Below are 13798 nucleotides of genomic sequence, written 5' to 3'. Positions count from 1 at the left end.
CTCGCCCGCTCTGCCCCTGTCCCGCCGGGGCGCTTCGCGAGCTCCGCAGCGCCTCCTCCTGGAAGCGGACGGCAACTGCCGCTCCCGCCGCCGCCGCTTCCCCGCTCTCTCCAGCAGGAGCCGCTCTGCTCCGTCCCGGCCCTTTCGCGCCGCCTTCGCGTTCAGACGTGGGGAAGGGATCGCACAGCGCCAGGCCAGGCCAGGCCAGGCCGGGCCGGGCTGCCTTTGCAGCCGACGCCACGCACGGGGCCGCCGAGATAGCCGAGAGCCACGGCCGCGAGCGACGGCGTCCCGAAAGCTTTCCAGAGCTGCCTTTCCTCCCCCCCGCGGCTTCATCCCCAGGAGCGACGAAAAAGCGAGCCCTCGAATTGGAATCGGGAAAGGAATTGCACATTTGAGTGCAGACGGCAAGAAGCGCACCAGCTGGACAGTCAGCAGCAGCAGAGTGCTGCCCGACTGCTTGCCCAGGGTGGCGAATGTCCCTTGGGCGCCCAGTGGTGGCTTTGTGCTGGGCGCGAACCAGCCGCCTGTCAGGGGGGAAGCCTCTCCCCGTGAGCACAGGCGCAGCCCAGGCATCGCCGGCGGGTGCCGCAAAGACTGAGACGCTGGTGTGACCCTGCGATCCAGTCCCCGGCCCATAACTCAGTGCCCTTGAAAAGCGGGGAGGGCTTCAATCGCACGAGCACGGCCTCCGTCCTGACTTCCTTGACCCCACGTGCGTCCCTGCGAGGGCAGCCGAACGGGAGATGTCCGCCCAACGCAGTTGTGGGGTGGCGGCGTCATTCCACGCTCAGACGACGTCCCTGTTGCCTACTGGGAGAAGAGGGGCGTCATTTGAGAGCGGGAGAGGCGCTCCTGCCCCAATTCTTGGGTGACACATCCACGCCGAGGCTGCTCGCCCCGGGAGGGGCCGGGAGCGATTCGGCCATTAGGAACCCGGGGGGATGGGGGGATGGTGGGGGGAGGTGGCCTGCCAGCCAGCCCGGTGTGAAGGTTGTGGGCTAGGCAGGTGTTGCAGTGCACACTGATGCCCATGACAGGGAGAAATGTCACCAGTCACCAGCCCGCCCTGGAAGCGGAGTGTTGTTTTCTGGGGACGTACGGGAGCTCCTGGTGACTTCCCAGGCAGGTCCCTGTAGTTTTCTTGGCAACAATACAGCGGGGATTTTCTACTGCTGCCTTCTTTCGACTTCCTGGTCACAGCCCTGGGATTTCGTAGTGGTCCCCCATCCAAGGAGGAACCAAGCCAATCTCTGCTTACCTTTTCAAGGTCAGCTGAGGTCAGCTAAATGCCAGCGATCAGTGAGAGAAGGGGAGAGGCAGGGATTTGCGAGGAGTATATGAACCCATACAGCACTACGAAAAACTCTGGTTCAGTGAAGACAGAATTATGTATGATTTTGTAAGGGAGATGTCAAGGAGCTGAAGACTTTTATGTCTGGGGTGGAGCAGAGCTATCAAGGCAGTAAACAGGAATATTTACCCGGTCCCCATCTCAGTCCCAGAAAAAGGCTCAAAGGATGGAAAACCAAAGGAGAGCATCTCCGAGCTTCTCACTCTTGCAAGTTAGCCACACTGATATGCTCTAGTGGCTGAAAAACATCGAGGAGCTGGAGTCCTAGTTCTACCAAGATGCTGCTAAACCCGATCAGGGATTATGCGTGCCTTTCCATGCCAAATGTCAGCACCAGGCCAGAAGCAATAAAGGCACAAAGCCCTGGAGACCTGGAGAGTTGGTTGCTTTTTTCCTCTCTCCCTTCAACGGCTGCGGAGAGACTTGTATTTTACCAGACAAGGACAACTGTAAAAAGGGAATTGTAAATTATAAATGCCTCCAACTATTTCCGAAACTAGTATCTTACAACTAAAATGGCTGGCTGGGCAATTCTGGACCTGAAGTCTCTTAAGTTGCTAAGGTCGAGAAACACTGATGTAGGAAAAAAAGGAACCTTCATATATTAGGAAAGCTTCATAATTAAGTGATCTAGTTAAAAGAGTTGTGCAAACATAGCTGGTGAGTGGGAGACTTTTGTAAGTGTACAAGGAATCATTCTTAGCTGTAGTGAACTGGATGACATGATAGTTCTCACTGTAAATCCATATTCAACCTACAGGAACTAGGGAAAGAACCCCACCTGGACCACCCAACTCTGAATCCCAGAAAGCATAATTATATACCTATTGTTAAAATAATTTCATAACATTAAAAGTATTAGCTGCTTGGGCAGGATTAGAAAAAAATTAGGGACAATCCAATAGCGCTTGTTTCCACAATGTTTTATTCTCCGTTGGACGTACATTGCCTTTGAGATGCAGTGTATTGTAGGGAAATAATTTAGTGATACCCGCATGCTTAAGCAAAACTTGCAGCACGGATCTGAGAGGCGAGTCTTACTCTTCATGAGCTGAACAGTACGAAGGGTTTGCAGGCCTTCAGAATATAACGCAGTGTTCCATCGGAGGGCTTAACAGATCATCCAGCTAGGATACAGTGAATCATGGCGTAGCAAAGGTACCAACGGTTATCAGAAGTGCAATTGCACTTTTCCTACCTCTAAAAGAACCAGATACAGTATCGAAAGAGAGAGAGAGAGAGTCTTTGATGGGAATTATGGGAGAATCCGCCTGAGTGAAGACCGAACTCAGTTCAGGACAACTCTTCACAGGGCCGCCGTGAATCGATGTTAGCTTGATGGCGACCAACCACAACAGTCCCAGCACCGTAAGAAAGAAAGGCCGCAGGGAGAAGGCGTCGGCGCGGACGCAGAAAGAAACCGGGGCGGTAGACAGGAGGTCGAGAAAACTGCATTGTTCAACTTCCGCGCAGGCGTGGAAGGGACGGGAGGAGAAGGGCCCCGCCTCCTTCCCAGCGGGTTGCGCGCGCAGGTGGCGGGAAGCGCCTTCCTCTTAGCCGGTCTCTTTGGAAAGAGTTGGTCGGGTGCTTCGCGGGGCTCGTCGGCAATGCGCCTCCCGTGCGAGGTGGTGGTGGTGAGTCGCCTGCTGCCCTCAGCGGGGATGCGGGGCCCGGGACGCGCCGTCAGGGCTCTGCTCGCCCTGGGGAAGCCGGCCGGAGGAGACGGAGGCGTCTGGCTTCTGGTCAGCACTGCCCGCCACCGCCCTGGAGCGAAGTACCAGGTGAGGAGCCGCGAGGACGGGAGGGGGTGGTGGCTCTTCCTCCTTACGTGGCCTTTTCCCGTAGTTTGAGCAGCCTTCCTCAGCCTGGGGTCCCCCGTGCCTAATCGCTAGTCTGCACCATCCCTTTAACGCCGGTCAGTTGAGCAGACCCACCTTAAGAAACGATGGCACGAATTCCCAGTCTTTTCTTGCTGATAGCGTGTTCGGTTGTTGCTGAGCATTTATTCATTGATTCATTCATCCATTTATTCCATTTCTGTAGCCGCCCATCTCGCATACTGACTCCGCGAGGCTTACAATAAAATAGATAAAACACATACTTAGAATAAGATAGCATTTTTATTACGGTCACAGACCAGAAATAAAATGCATAATATAAAATAAAAACAGCACCTGGGCATCCTTAAATAACCATCAACAAAGCCGAGAGATGGGCTTTACCACAGTTCCAGGGCCCCTGGCTCCTGCAGCAAGCCAAGGTTTTAAGGGCCTTGCGAAAGGCTGGCAGGATCGGGGTTAACCTAATCTCAAGCAGAATGATGTTCCACAGAGCGGACACCACAGCAGAAAAGGCTTTCCGCCTGGGCCCCACCAGCTGACACTCCTTAGCCAGTGACCCCCACCCAGCATGCCCCTCCTGCCAGAGACTACACTTTTTACAAAAGCAGATGGTCCTTAAAAACTCTCACACTAAGCAAGAATGAAAGCAAGAGCTGGGAGAAGATGGTTGAGATCTAAGCCTAAGCGGAACAAAAATGAACTGTGAGCAGCAGATATTGACAGGAGACCTGAGATATTTCTACTGAACAGAAGGGTTTTATGGCTGAGGGCTTGAGAAGGGGATTAAGACAGAAAAAAGTATCCTAATGAGATAAATGCACCCCCTGAATTAGATATGGATTTATGATATTTAGAGTGGATGCATTGGCTGTGTTTGCATGATGTAGTTGCCTGTGGTTCATAGAAATGTGGTCCACTCAATCCAGTTTTCACAGTTTGCATGATACTTTGAACACTAATTGCATAGAGTGGGTTAACACAGCATAGTCGGTGAAAATGTGATTAGCTAGTTTGTGATGTCCTGGCCAGTTTGCTCCAATGATTAAAGTGCTGGACTAGGAGCAGGGAAACCTGAGTTCTAGTCCTGTTTTAGGCAGGGTTATCAGCTGGATGACTTCAGGCTAGTCATTCTCTCTCAGCCTTAAGAAGGCAATAGCAAACCACTTCCGAAAACATTGCCAAGAAAATTGCAGGGATGTAGTCACCGGGAGCCGAGGCTGACTCAAAGGCGCACACACATAAAAGTTTGTGATTTAGTGTGTTGTGTGAGTCAGTATTTGGAAGGCCTTTAGTTATCTGCTTCTAACTTATACATTGAGTCCACTGTAAGTGTGGATAAATTTCATTAAAACCTATTTGAAGCAGCAATATATTGTAGTGTGGTAAGTGTAGGAAGAACTAAGCATCTCAGTATTAAAAATGTTATCACAAAGCACTACCTTGTTAGCGTAATTAATGTAGATGGCAAAGCGTAAAGGTGGCGCTGCAGGTTAAACCGCTGAGCTGCCGATCGGAAGGTCGGCGGTTCGAAACCGCGTGGCGGGGTGAGCTCCCGTTGCTCGTCCCAGCTCCTGCTCACCTAGCAGTTCGAAAACATGCAAATGTGAGTAGATCAATAGGTACCGCTTCGACGGGAAGGTAACGGCGTTCCGTGTCGTCATGCTGGCCACATGACCACGGACGGGTCCTTACGGACAACGCCGGCTCCAAGGCTTAGAAACGGAGATGAGCACCGCCCCCTAGAGTCGGACACGACTGGACTTTACGTCAAGGGAAACCTTTACCTTTACTAAAGCGTAAAGAAGATGCAAAAGATATGAGAAAGCAAAACCATCTTGCATTTATCAACTTACAAAAGTGGTGTCAAACAGGCTTACATCAGGGGGATTCAAAATTTTTCAGGCTGTGGAAGTTGTTAAATTAAAAAGACTTGAAACCCCTAACCAACAGGCAAAGGTCTAGTGATAGAAAATTAGCAACAAAACCAAACTTGTATTTGTTGTAATTTATTTAAGTTATTTGAATTTCACACAAACAAATATACAATGTACAAATATTAAAACGAATTTCACAGTTACTTGGGATGTTAATGTTTTAAACAAGTAAATCAGCATTCAGTGATTGGGATGTGATTGCTTTTCTGTAGAAAAATTGCTATAGGCCCCTGTGGGTGTTTGAATGAACTTTTAAAATATATTTTTGCCCTTAATTTCTCACAGAACCCATCAAGTTTTCTCAGAAATCTAGGGTTCTGTCAAATACAGTTTGAAAACCCTAGCTTAGATATAAATAAGATGGAAGATTACTGAAATCTTGCAATACTTGATAATGTTACAAGATTTTGGACATTTAAAAATATTTAATGTGGGGACTATGCATTCTATCAGACTCCCACAGATATTGCATTGTTATTCTTTAGACTTGCTGAATCATCCTGGTGGTTTATTTGGCTATGAGACTTATTTCTGACAGTTGAAAAATCATTTGAATAACGAAGAGGGTTGTGAAACTGTCCTCTTTTCTTGGCCCAGAATCTGGTCCTCTGAACAAACACTGTCTTTTAAAATTCAGCATAGACTGCTTATTCATGGTTCTACAATTTGTTTCTTTAAAAACAGTTGAGAAAGAACATAGATCAGCTTTTTACCAAGTTCGTGGAGGAAGGAAAAGCCACTGTACGACTAAAAGAACCAGCTGTGGATATTTGTCTCAGCAAGGTATGAAATCAGCCCTAGAGCCAGGTAGTCTGAGTGCACATAATTTTTGCCTTTCAAATCAAGGAAAACTGAAGGATGGTATCTTGGCAGTCCCATATGAACTGGAGGGGAGAGGAGGAGAGATGTTCAAACATTTCCAAGTAGAATAATCACAGTTGAAGTTTGTATACAGTGGAGTTTGAACTTCTAATCTGTAGTGCATATCTATATATCTGTTCTAAAAGCAGTGAACAGATTAAAGGCTATAGTAACTTTCACTAGTAGTGATATTAGCTGCTGTTTTCACTTGCCATGTTTTAGGCATGAGGTAAAATATAAATAAAAAACAATTCTGCTTTTAATGTGTTTTAAAAGTATTTTAATTTTAATTGTTGTACTTAAGAGCATTCAGCAATTCAGGTTATAATAACAGCTGCAACGGTGACTATTATGTCATTGAATAGATGTTTTGGGGTTTTTTTGTTCTATGGTGTCTTTTTTTACCAATACCTGTTTAAGGGTTTTTACCTCTCAATTATGTGGTCAGGTTTTTTTTTTCTTCAGGCTACTGTGACAATACTGTTTGATTATTGTGATCAGAATAATACTGCACAAAGCTGCCATGTTTTCTCTTTTGCTTTCCAAAAAAGGGCAATAACTTCTTGATGCTCCAGTGCATTTGTGTCACAATTTAGAAAGTCATGTTCTTCCCCTTCCCCAAGCCCCAAGTGAATTATACGTGTTTGTGTTGCTTATCTTTGTGTGCCATTTTGTCTGCAGGCAAATGTCAGTCAGCTGAGGACTTTCCTTTCTGCAGTGAAATTGGCTCATCAAGGCACCAAAGAGGAAACCTTACCACTTTCCAAGTTGGTGTCACCAAGGGCCTCTGAAGTTGAAAAACCAAAGACTAAGATGACCATAACATCAAAGAAGGATTATCCTTTAACTCGGAATTTCCCATACTCTCTGGAGTATCTCCAAGCCTCCTATTGCAAATTAGCTCATATAGATATGCGTATGCTTTGCCTGAAAAGCCTCCGGAAATTGGACTTGAGCCACAATTGTATTAAACAGCTGCCAGCAACTATTGGGGACCTTGTTTGCCTTCAAGAGCTCAATCTACAGGATAATCACTTGGAGTCATTCAGTGTGGCTCTATGTAACTCCACTCTCCAAAGATCACTTCAGTTTCTGGATCTCAGCCAGAATAAAATCAGAGCACTGCCTGCACAGTTTTGCTATTTGCAGAAACTCATACACTTGAAGTTAGATGATAATAATCTTATTAGATTGCCATTCAAGATTGGTCAACTGTGTCATCTCCGCTTCTTGTCTGTGGCTCGTAATAAGCTCCCATTTTTGCCCAGTGAATTTGCTAAACTCTCACTTGAGAGCCTGGATTTATTTGGCAATCCTTTTGAGCAGCCCAAGCCACTTGTTCCTGACATACAGTTAAAAATACCACTGACTTTACTAGAATATTCTGCAAGGGCAACCATCAATTACAGGTAAAAGGGGGCAGGATCTGGTTTAAATTTTAAGAAATGTATCCTTTCTCCCAATGTTCCTAGTTTAACATTTTAACTGGCAAGAGGAATAAGAAGAAGGATGATGGGGAAGTTTTTTAAAAGGAAAATAGTAAAATGTTCATTGGCTTGTATGGAAATCATCTGTTTGCAAAAGCGCTATAGAGTGGGTTCAGTTGCTCATGGGGAAGAACATGTATGCTTTTAGTCAAGATCTTGACTTATCCTGGTCCTCTGGCACACACATTAGTCTGAGTATCTTGGAAATAATATGTATTTATTAATGTGACTTTAGCAAGATTCAGATCAAAAGAGAAGCTTGGTTACCAAGTTCTGCCTAATAAAATTTGTTCACAACAACCAAACAGTAAAACCAATATTCCAAAATGACTTGGATGGAATAAACTAGAACCAAATGTCTCACTTGCTGTAATGCAGTATCCTATGTTAGCCACTCTAGAATGAGCCTGTTGAGTTCTTAGTTGTGATTGGGGCTTTAGTTATTTTGGTAATAATCAAGAGACGCTGAGCACATTTAACCTAGCCAAGGAAAGAAATAACCAAGATTGGTAATTTGAAATGGATAGAAAGAATTCCTGTATAATCTTAAATGTGTTCAGCTGGACACTCTTAATTTCCTTACTGAGAGTTCATGGATGATTCAATGGATTAAGATACTGTGTGAAGGTGAAAGGTCCCCTGTGCAAGCACCGAGTCATGTCTGACCCTCTGGGGGGACACCGCTTTTGCGATGTTTTCTTGGCAGACGATATCGGGGTGCTTTGCCATTGCCTTCCCCAGTCTTCACCTTCCCCAGCAAGCTGGGTACTCGTTTTACCAGCCTCGGAAGGATGGAAGGCTGAGTGACCTGAGCCGGCTACCCGAGAATCCAGCTTCTGCTGGGATCGAACTCTGGTCGTGGGGAGTGTTTTGGTTGCAATGCTGCCGCCTACTACTTTGTGCCACACAAGGCACCTGTACTTTGTCCTAAATCATGTCCATTAAGGATAGCAGCCCCTAAAGTTGATAGCCAAAGAGTCACCTATATGTAGACGAATAACCAAAAATTTACACTTTAGAATAGCACTCTAGGCTGTATCTTGTTTATTTTTGTTTATTTGTATCCCACTTTTTTTGAGAGAGCGAGCTTAAGACAGAATACATGGGCACAGGTTTTCTGTCCGTGTGTGTATGTTACAGACACACACAAAATAAAATACGTTTCCTTAAAAAGCATAATGCCTTTAATAATAGTCTAGTCTTGATTTATGTATAGAAATACTTGAGTGAAAAACCACGTCTCTAGCTATCACTTGAAGCTAAACAGTATGAGGGCTGTTTTTCTTCAAAGAACTGAAGTATTACTGAGAAAGCTTTGCTTCTAGTGGGTATCTTACAGACCAAGTCTACAGGTACAAATAGGAAGAGGGCCTGCTTGTTTTATCTTAATTCATGGGCTGGATGGCATTGAAGAGGTGATCTTCTAAACATCTGGGTTCAGAGACATCCACAGGGGGTAGGCAGGAGGGTGCAAATAACAAGAGTAGTGTCATGCTGTCAGAACACAAGTCCTGTCCCTTTTTTACAGTATGTGCATTATGATGCTGCCTGCACGTGTGAAAGGGGTGGAGCTTATGCGACAATGCTGCTTTTGTCATTTTGCCAAAAGCCTGTGATCCTGTAGATGTCTATTTGGCTTTTAAGCCAATTTCCCCTAAGGCTTTCTTGTATATGTTCAACATTAGGGGGAAAAGGATGAAACTCTGGGCCCCATTTCATCACTGAAAGTTGTTGAATTGTATCATTTTGTCTCTAATGCAGTGGCAAGATAGGCCTGTGTTCATCTCCATGTTGCAAATGGGGGCTTTGTTGAGGTTGCAGCTCCATGTCATGTGCTATCATAATTTCAGTTGTTTGGTATTCTTGCTATTTGTTGCCCTCTCCTTCAGGGCAGCCTCATTGTTTGATTTCATTGGTCAGCTCTAGCTACATTTATATCTTTATCAGAGAGAAGGATTCCTGGGCAGTAAAATAGGAAAGTGTTGCATGCTATTTATCAGATTTATTCCCCAATTTTCAGTCAAAATGGCATACATAGCCCTCCATTCTCCTATATCTCCATAATAACCACCTATGAGGTAAATTGGGTTGAGAAAGTTATTGGCCCAAGGTCATCAGTGAACTTCTTTGGCTGAAAGTAGGTCTCAGCTCATAATCCTACATCTAACCATTATACCACAGCTCAAACTGGTTGAGACACAGATTTTAGGATGATGGCATCACATCTAAAATATATTTCCAAGTTTGTTTGTTTTTAATTTAGTGCCTCATTCCAATAACTTGTTCACAGTAGTACATTTTACCAATATTTTAGGGAAGTGAGTATTTAATATGTCATTTTTATTTGCATGTTCTTTTATATAGGATCCCATACAGTTGCCACATCCTTCCTTGTCACCTTTGTGATGATCTTGACGTGTCAAAAACTTGTCGGTGTGGACGTGCTTGCTTGGCCTGCTTCGTTCAGACAACAGTGACTATGAACCTGCACAGTGTGGCACACACAGTTGTTCTCGTGGATAACATGGGGGGCACAGAGGCCCCCATTCTTTGCTACTTCTGCTCTCTCACTTGCTATTCTCAGTTTCTGGACAGACATCTTCAAAGTGTGAGGTAATCAGATCGATCTGAGAAATTTCATTCAGCAAATGCTGACTTCTGTTTTGTCCTGGAAGGAAAGGAAACAGCAATATGCTGCAACAAGGCTTCTCATCTGGAAACTATCTCCCTTTTTATTATCTGAAGATCGCTGAAGGCTGCATAAAGTGTTTAAGCTATCTGTTAGGTACTGTTCCTGATGCCAAGTGCCAGTTCCTTCCTCACTCCTGTTTAATGCTGTGAATGGAATAGCCGGAGCTCACTTATGCTCCCAACTGCAAAAAAAATAATCCTATTCTACTCTTATATTAGTACTATTTCTTCTTATAAAATCATTAGTAATGCTTTTCTAGGTTAAAACAGCTACTTTCAGAGATGCTGTAGCACATGCACTGCTTTGAATGCAGAATTTACAATCATGTTTTGAAAAACTATTTCAGCATTCCTGATAAACAGTATTCTTTGAACATGGGGAATGCTGAACTCATGACAGTATTTGGTATTCGTTTTTAAAATAAATGTACACTTCGTGCAATCTTTATATACTTATCAAAGGAAAGTTTGCCACCTATGTATCCAATCATATTTACAAACAGTTTGATTCAAGATGGCAGTATTTTTAAAACAGTTTATTATCAAGGTCACTTCACATGTTACAGTTTGCATGCAAGAATGTATTGATTACAAAATGCAATTTACAGTGGGTTTATGACATTGCAGAAGCTGGTTTCTAGACACTATCTACTAAGTTTTTAGAATCAGTATGAAAAGATTTATTACCCAGTCAGAAATTGGGCTTGGAATTAAACATGGAGCTTAAACACATCCTGAATCTAGAAATTTGTTTCGTGTCAGAGAAGTCCTCCACCAACAAGGAAATAAAAAATTTAATTATTTTAAAAGTCATTTTGTGACTAAATGATTGGGAATAAAAAACACTTATTGCTCAGGCATCAGCCAAATCCTAATTATTTTATATCCTCTTCTACCACAAATAATGATGAAGCAATCTACCAACCTTGCCACGTGCATATTCTGTGTGCTGAAAACTTCATGGATATGGCTTATGCAGAACATCATTGTTATGCTGTAGGGTAAGACAAGCAGACAAGGAGAGAGATGTGAATTTTGAGGGAGCTGACCGCTTTCAAGAAGGAGCAGGCAGGAAATCTTCCCTCTAGTTCTTCAGCTGCCATCTCCTTTGATGGCCCAGAGCATATCTGTACACGCGATGAATTGATTATGTGCCATCAAGTCCTTGTCAACTCTTACGATGATCTGTTCCTAACCTGGTCTTTCAGGTCCTACCTATGCATGTACCATGTGGCCAACAAGCTAGGATAGTAAGAAAACTTGACTGACGAAAATAGTTGCCCATTGTCTACGGGAAACAATGAGAGTTACTTGAAAGCCTAGAAAATTTGGACAGCAGAGTGTCTGCTCTTGCCTCCTACCAATCCGATTCATTTCGGGGACGTCAGTGCGAAGCGACTCCTTTTTCCAGAGCGCCTCTAGCCGTACAGAAAACGGTCAGGCCAGATCACCGCCTCGCCCACGAACGCAGCAGGTAGTCCGGATCCGGAAGCTGCGCCTGGAGAGGGAGGTCCTGGGGTTGCTGCAGCCCCGACGGAGATAGCGTGGCCCGTTGGTGCGTCCGGGGCGGAGCCGCTGGGCTCCCTCCTTCCTTCGCTCGCTCGCTCGCTCGCTCCTCATCCGGCCGTGACGCCTCTTTCGTGTCCGGCCGAGAAAACGAGGGACGATGCGCGCGCGGCGGCGGCATCAGCACTCAGGCGCCCGAAAAGCACTGGGCGTTCGGCTGTTCCGCTGATGTGCGCGAAGGCACAGGGGGCCGCGCCGGGCCCGGCTCGAAGCCACCGCAAGTGAGGAGCGAGGAAGGCACGGGGGAACCGGAACCGACCGGACCATGAGGTTCCGCATCTACAAGCGCAAAGTGGTGGCGCTGCTGCTGGTCTTGGGCGCCGCCGCCTGTGCCCTAGTGCTTTGGGGAGGGACTAGCGAGGCTGGCGGCGGCAAACTGGAAGAACCCGCGTCCCCGCTGCCCCCGGGAAATCGGCCGTTGCCACCGGCCGTTACCAGCAGCAACCTTCCTGTTAGCGGTCGTCTCTCCAATTCGTCTTCGCGGGAAGAGGCGCCGGGGCTGAATCGCACCCTGCACTACCGGTCGCTGGTGTACCGGCTCAACTTCGACCAGCCGGTGCGCAACGAGGCGCGCTGGCGGCCTGGCGGCGCCGGCACCGAGGAGGTGGCCGTGGCGCTAGTGGTGCAAGTGCACGAGCGCGCCGATCACCTCCGGATTCTGCTGGACTCGCTGCGACGCGCGCCCGGCGTGGAGAAGGTGCTGCTGGTGCTCAGCCACGACGTGTGGTCCGCCGAGTTAAATGCGCTGGCCGCCTCCGTGGACTTCTGCGCGGTGCTGCAGATTTTCTTCCCGTTCAGCCTGCAGCTCTATCCGGGCGAATTCCCAGGCACGGACCCACGCGATTGTCCGCGCGACGCGGGCCAGGTGGCAGCGCTGCGCTCGGGCTGCCTCAACGCCCAGTACCCCGATGCCTTTGGCCATTACCGTGAGGCTCGTTTCGCCCAAACCAAACATCACTGGTGGTGGAAGCTTCACTTTGTGTGGGAGCGGGTGCGTGCGCTGCGGGAACACCCGGGCTTGGTGGTCTTCTTGGAGGAGGACCACTACCTGGCACCTGATTTCTACCACGTCCTGCAGCGCCTCTGGGCCCTGCAACAGCATGACTGCCCTGAGTGCCAGTTGCTGTCCTTGGGCACCTACGCCACTGTGCGTGGCAGCTTTGCTGGCCGGGCTGACAAGGTGGAGTTGAAGACGTGGAAGTCCACAGAGCACAACATGGGCATGGCCTTTACTAGGGACACATACCAGCAGCTTATTGCCTGCACTGATGCCTTCTGCACCTATGACGACTACAACTGGGACTGGACTCTGCAGTATTTGACTGTGGGATGCCTTCCTCATTTCTGGAAGGTGCTGGTTCCAGAGGTCCCCCGAATCTTTCACACCGGTGACTGTGGCATGCACCACAAGAAGTCTTGCCAACCTTCTGTTCAGAGTGCCAAAATTGACTCTCTCTTAAATAGCAATCAACAATATTTGTTTCCTGGAACCTTAACTATTAGCAAGCGGTACTCAGTCACCCCTTTGAGCCCCCATGTGAAAAATGGGGGTTGGGGTGATATTCGAGACCATGAACTCTGCAAAAGTTACCGAAGATTACAGTGAAAGAGGGAACAATGAGCCTTTTTCTCTGTTGGACTGACTAGTCTTTTAAATCCGTAAACATAAAAGAAAATTTTTGATTTTGCTTCTAGTTTAATATGGACAGCAATGATTACGGAAGATGTCATTTGGTAATTAATTTTGGAGGCAGAAGGATTATGTGGAGCAATGCTCAAAATAAAAACTAAATGTCTACTTGTTTACTGGAAAAAAATGAGTTTTTTTTTTTAATCTAGTCCGTTTTATAAGGTGTTCCCTACATCTTCAAACTGTTTTTTTAAATGAGGGTCAAAAAAGATTGTAGATACAATTGTTTCTACAGGACCCCCAGTCCTTTTCTCTGCTATTCAATGCCCTTGAGTTTTCAAAAGTTAGCTTTTAGTTGGTTTTGTAACTAGCTCCTTGTTCCCCCTTTATCTTTACAATCTGATCCTCTGGTCACTCAGTATTGCATAACCTTT

The 13798-nt window shown here is 46.4% G+C and overlaps 3 protein-coding genes across 4 annotated transcripts in view; 2 read left to right on the top strand and 1 right to left on the bottom strand.

The window, feature by feature from the left end:
• The window catches only part of NEMF (nuclear export mediator factor), a 165844-nt gene that overhangs the window by 25569 nt on the left and 126477 nt on the right, over window positions 1–13798 (bottom strand). The window lies entirely within an intron of this gene.
• On the top strand, window positions 2876–10365 carry LRR1 (leucine rich repeat protein 1). Of its 2 annotated transcripts, XM_063290576.1 has the most exons (4): window positions 2876–3135; window positions 5814–5912; window positions 6672–7399; window positions 9842–10365. In XM_063290576.1, the coding sequence occupies exons 1-4, from the start codon at window positions 2962–2964 to the stop codon at window positions 10092–10094; spliced, it is 1254 nt and encodes a 417-aa protein (XP_063146646.1). In that variant the 5' UTR covers window positions 2876–2961; the 3' UTR covers window positions 10095–10365. The 2 variants fall into 2 exon arrangements, with proteins under 2 accessions (XP_063146646.1, XP_063146647.1); XM_063290577.1 differs by lacking the exon at window positions 5814–5912.
• MGAT2 (alpha-1,6-mannosyl-glycoprotein 2-beta-N-acetylglucosaminyltransferase) lies at window positions 11802–13613 on the top strand. Its single transcript, XM_063290575.1, has one exon. The coding sequence runs from the start codon at window positions 12000–12002 to the stop codon at window positions 13338–13340; it is 1341 nt and encodes a 446-aa protein (XP_063146645.1). The 5' UTR covers window positions 11802–11999; the 3' UTR covers window positions 13341–13613.

Source organism: Candoia aspera, chromosome 1, assembly GCF_035149785.1.
Source record: "Candoia aspera isolate rCanAsp1 chromosome 1, rCanAsp1.hap2, whole genome shotgun sequence".
Taxonomy (NCBI): Eukaryota; Metazoa; Chordata; class Lepidosauria; order Squamata; family Boidae; genus Candoia; species Candoia aspera.
This window is presented reverse-complemented; position numbering and strand designations above follow the sequence as displayed.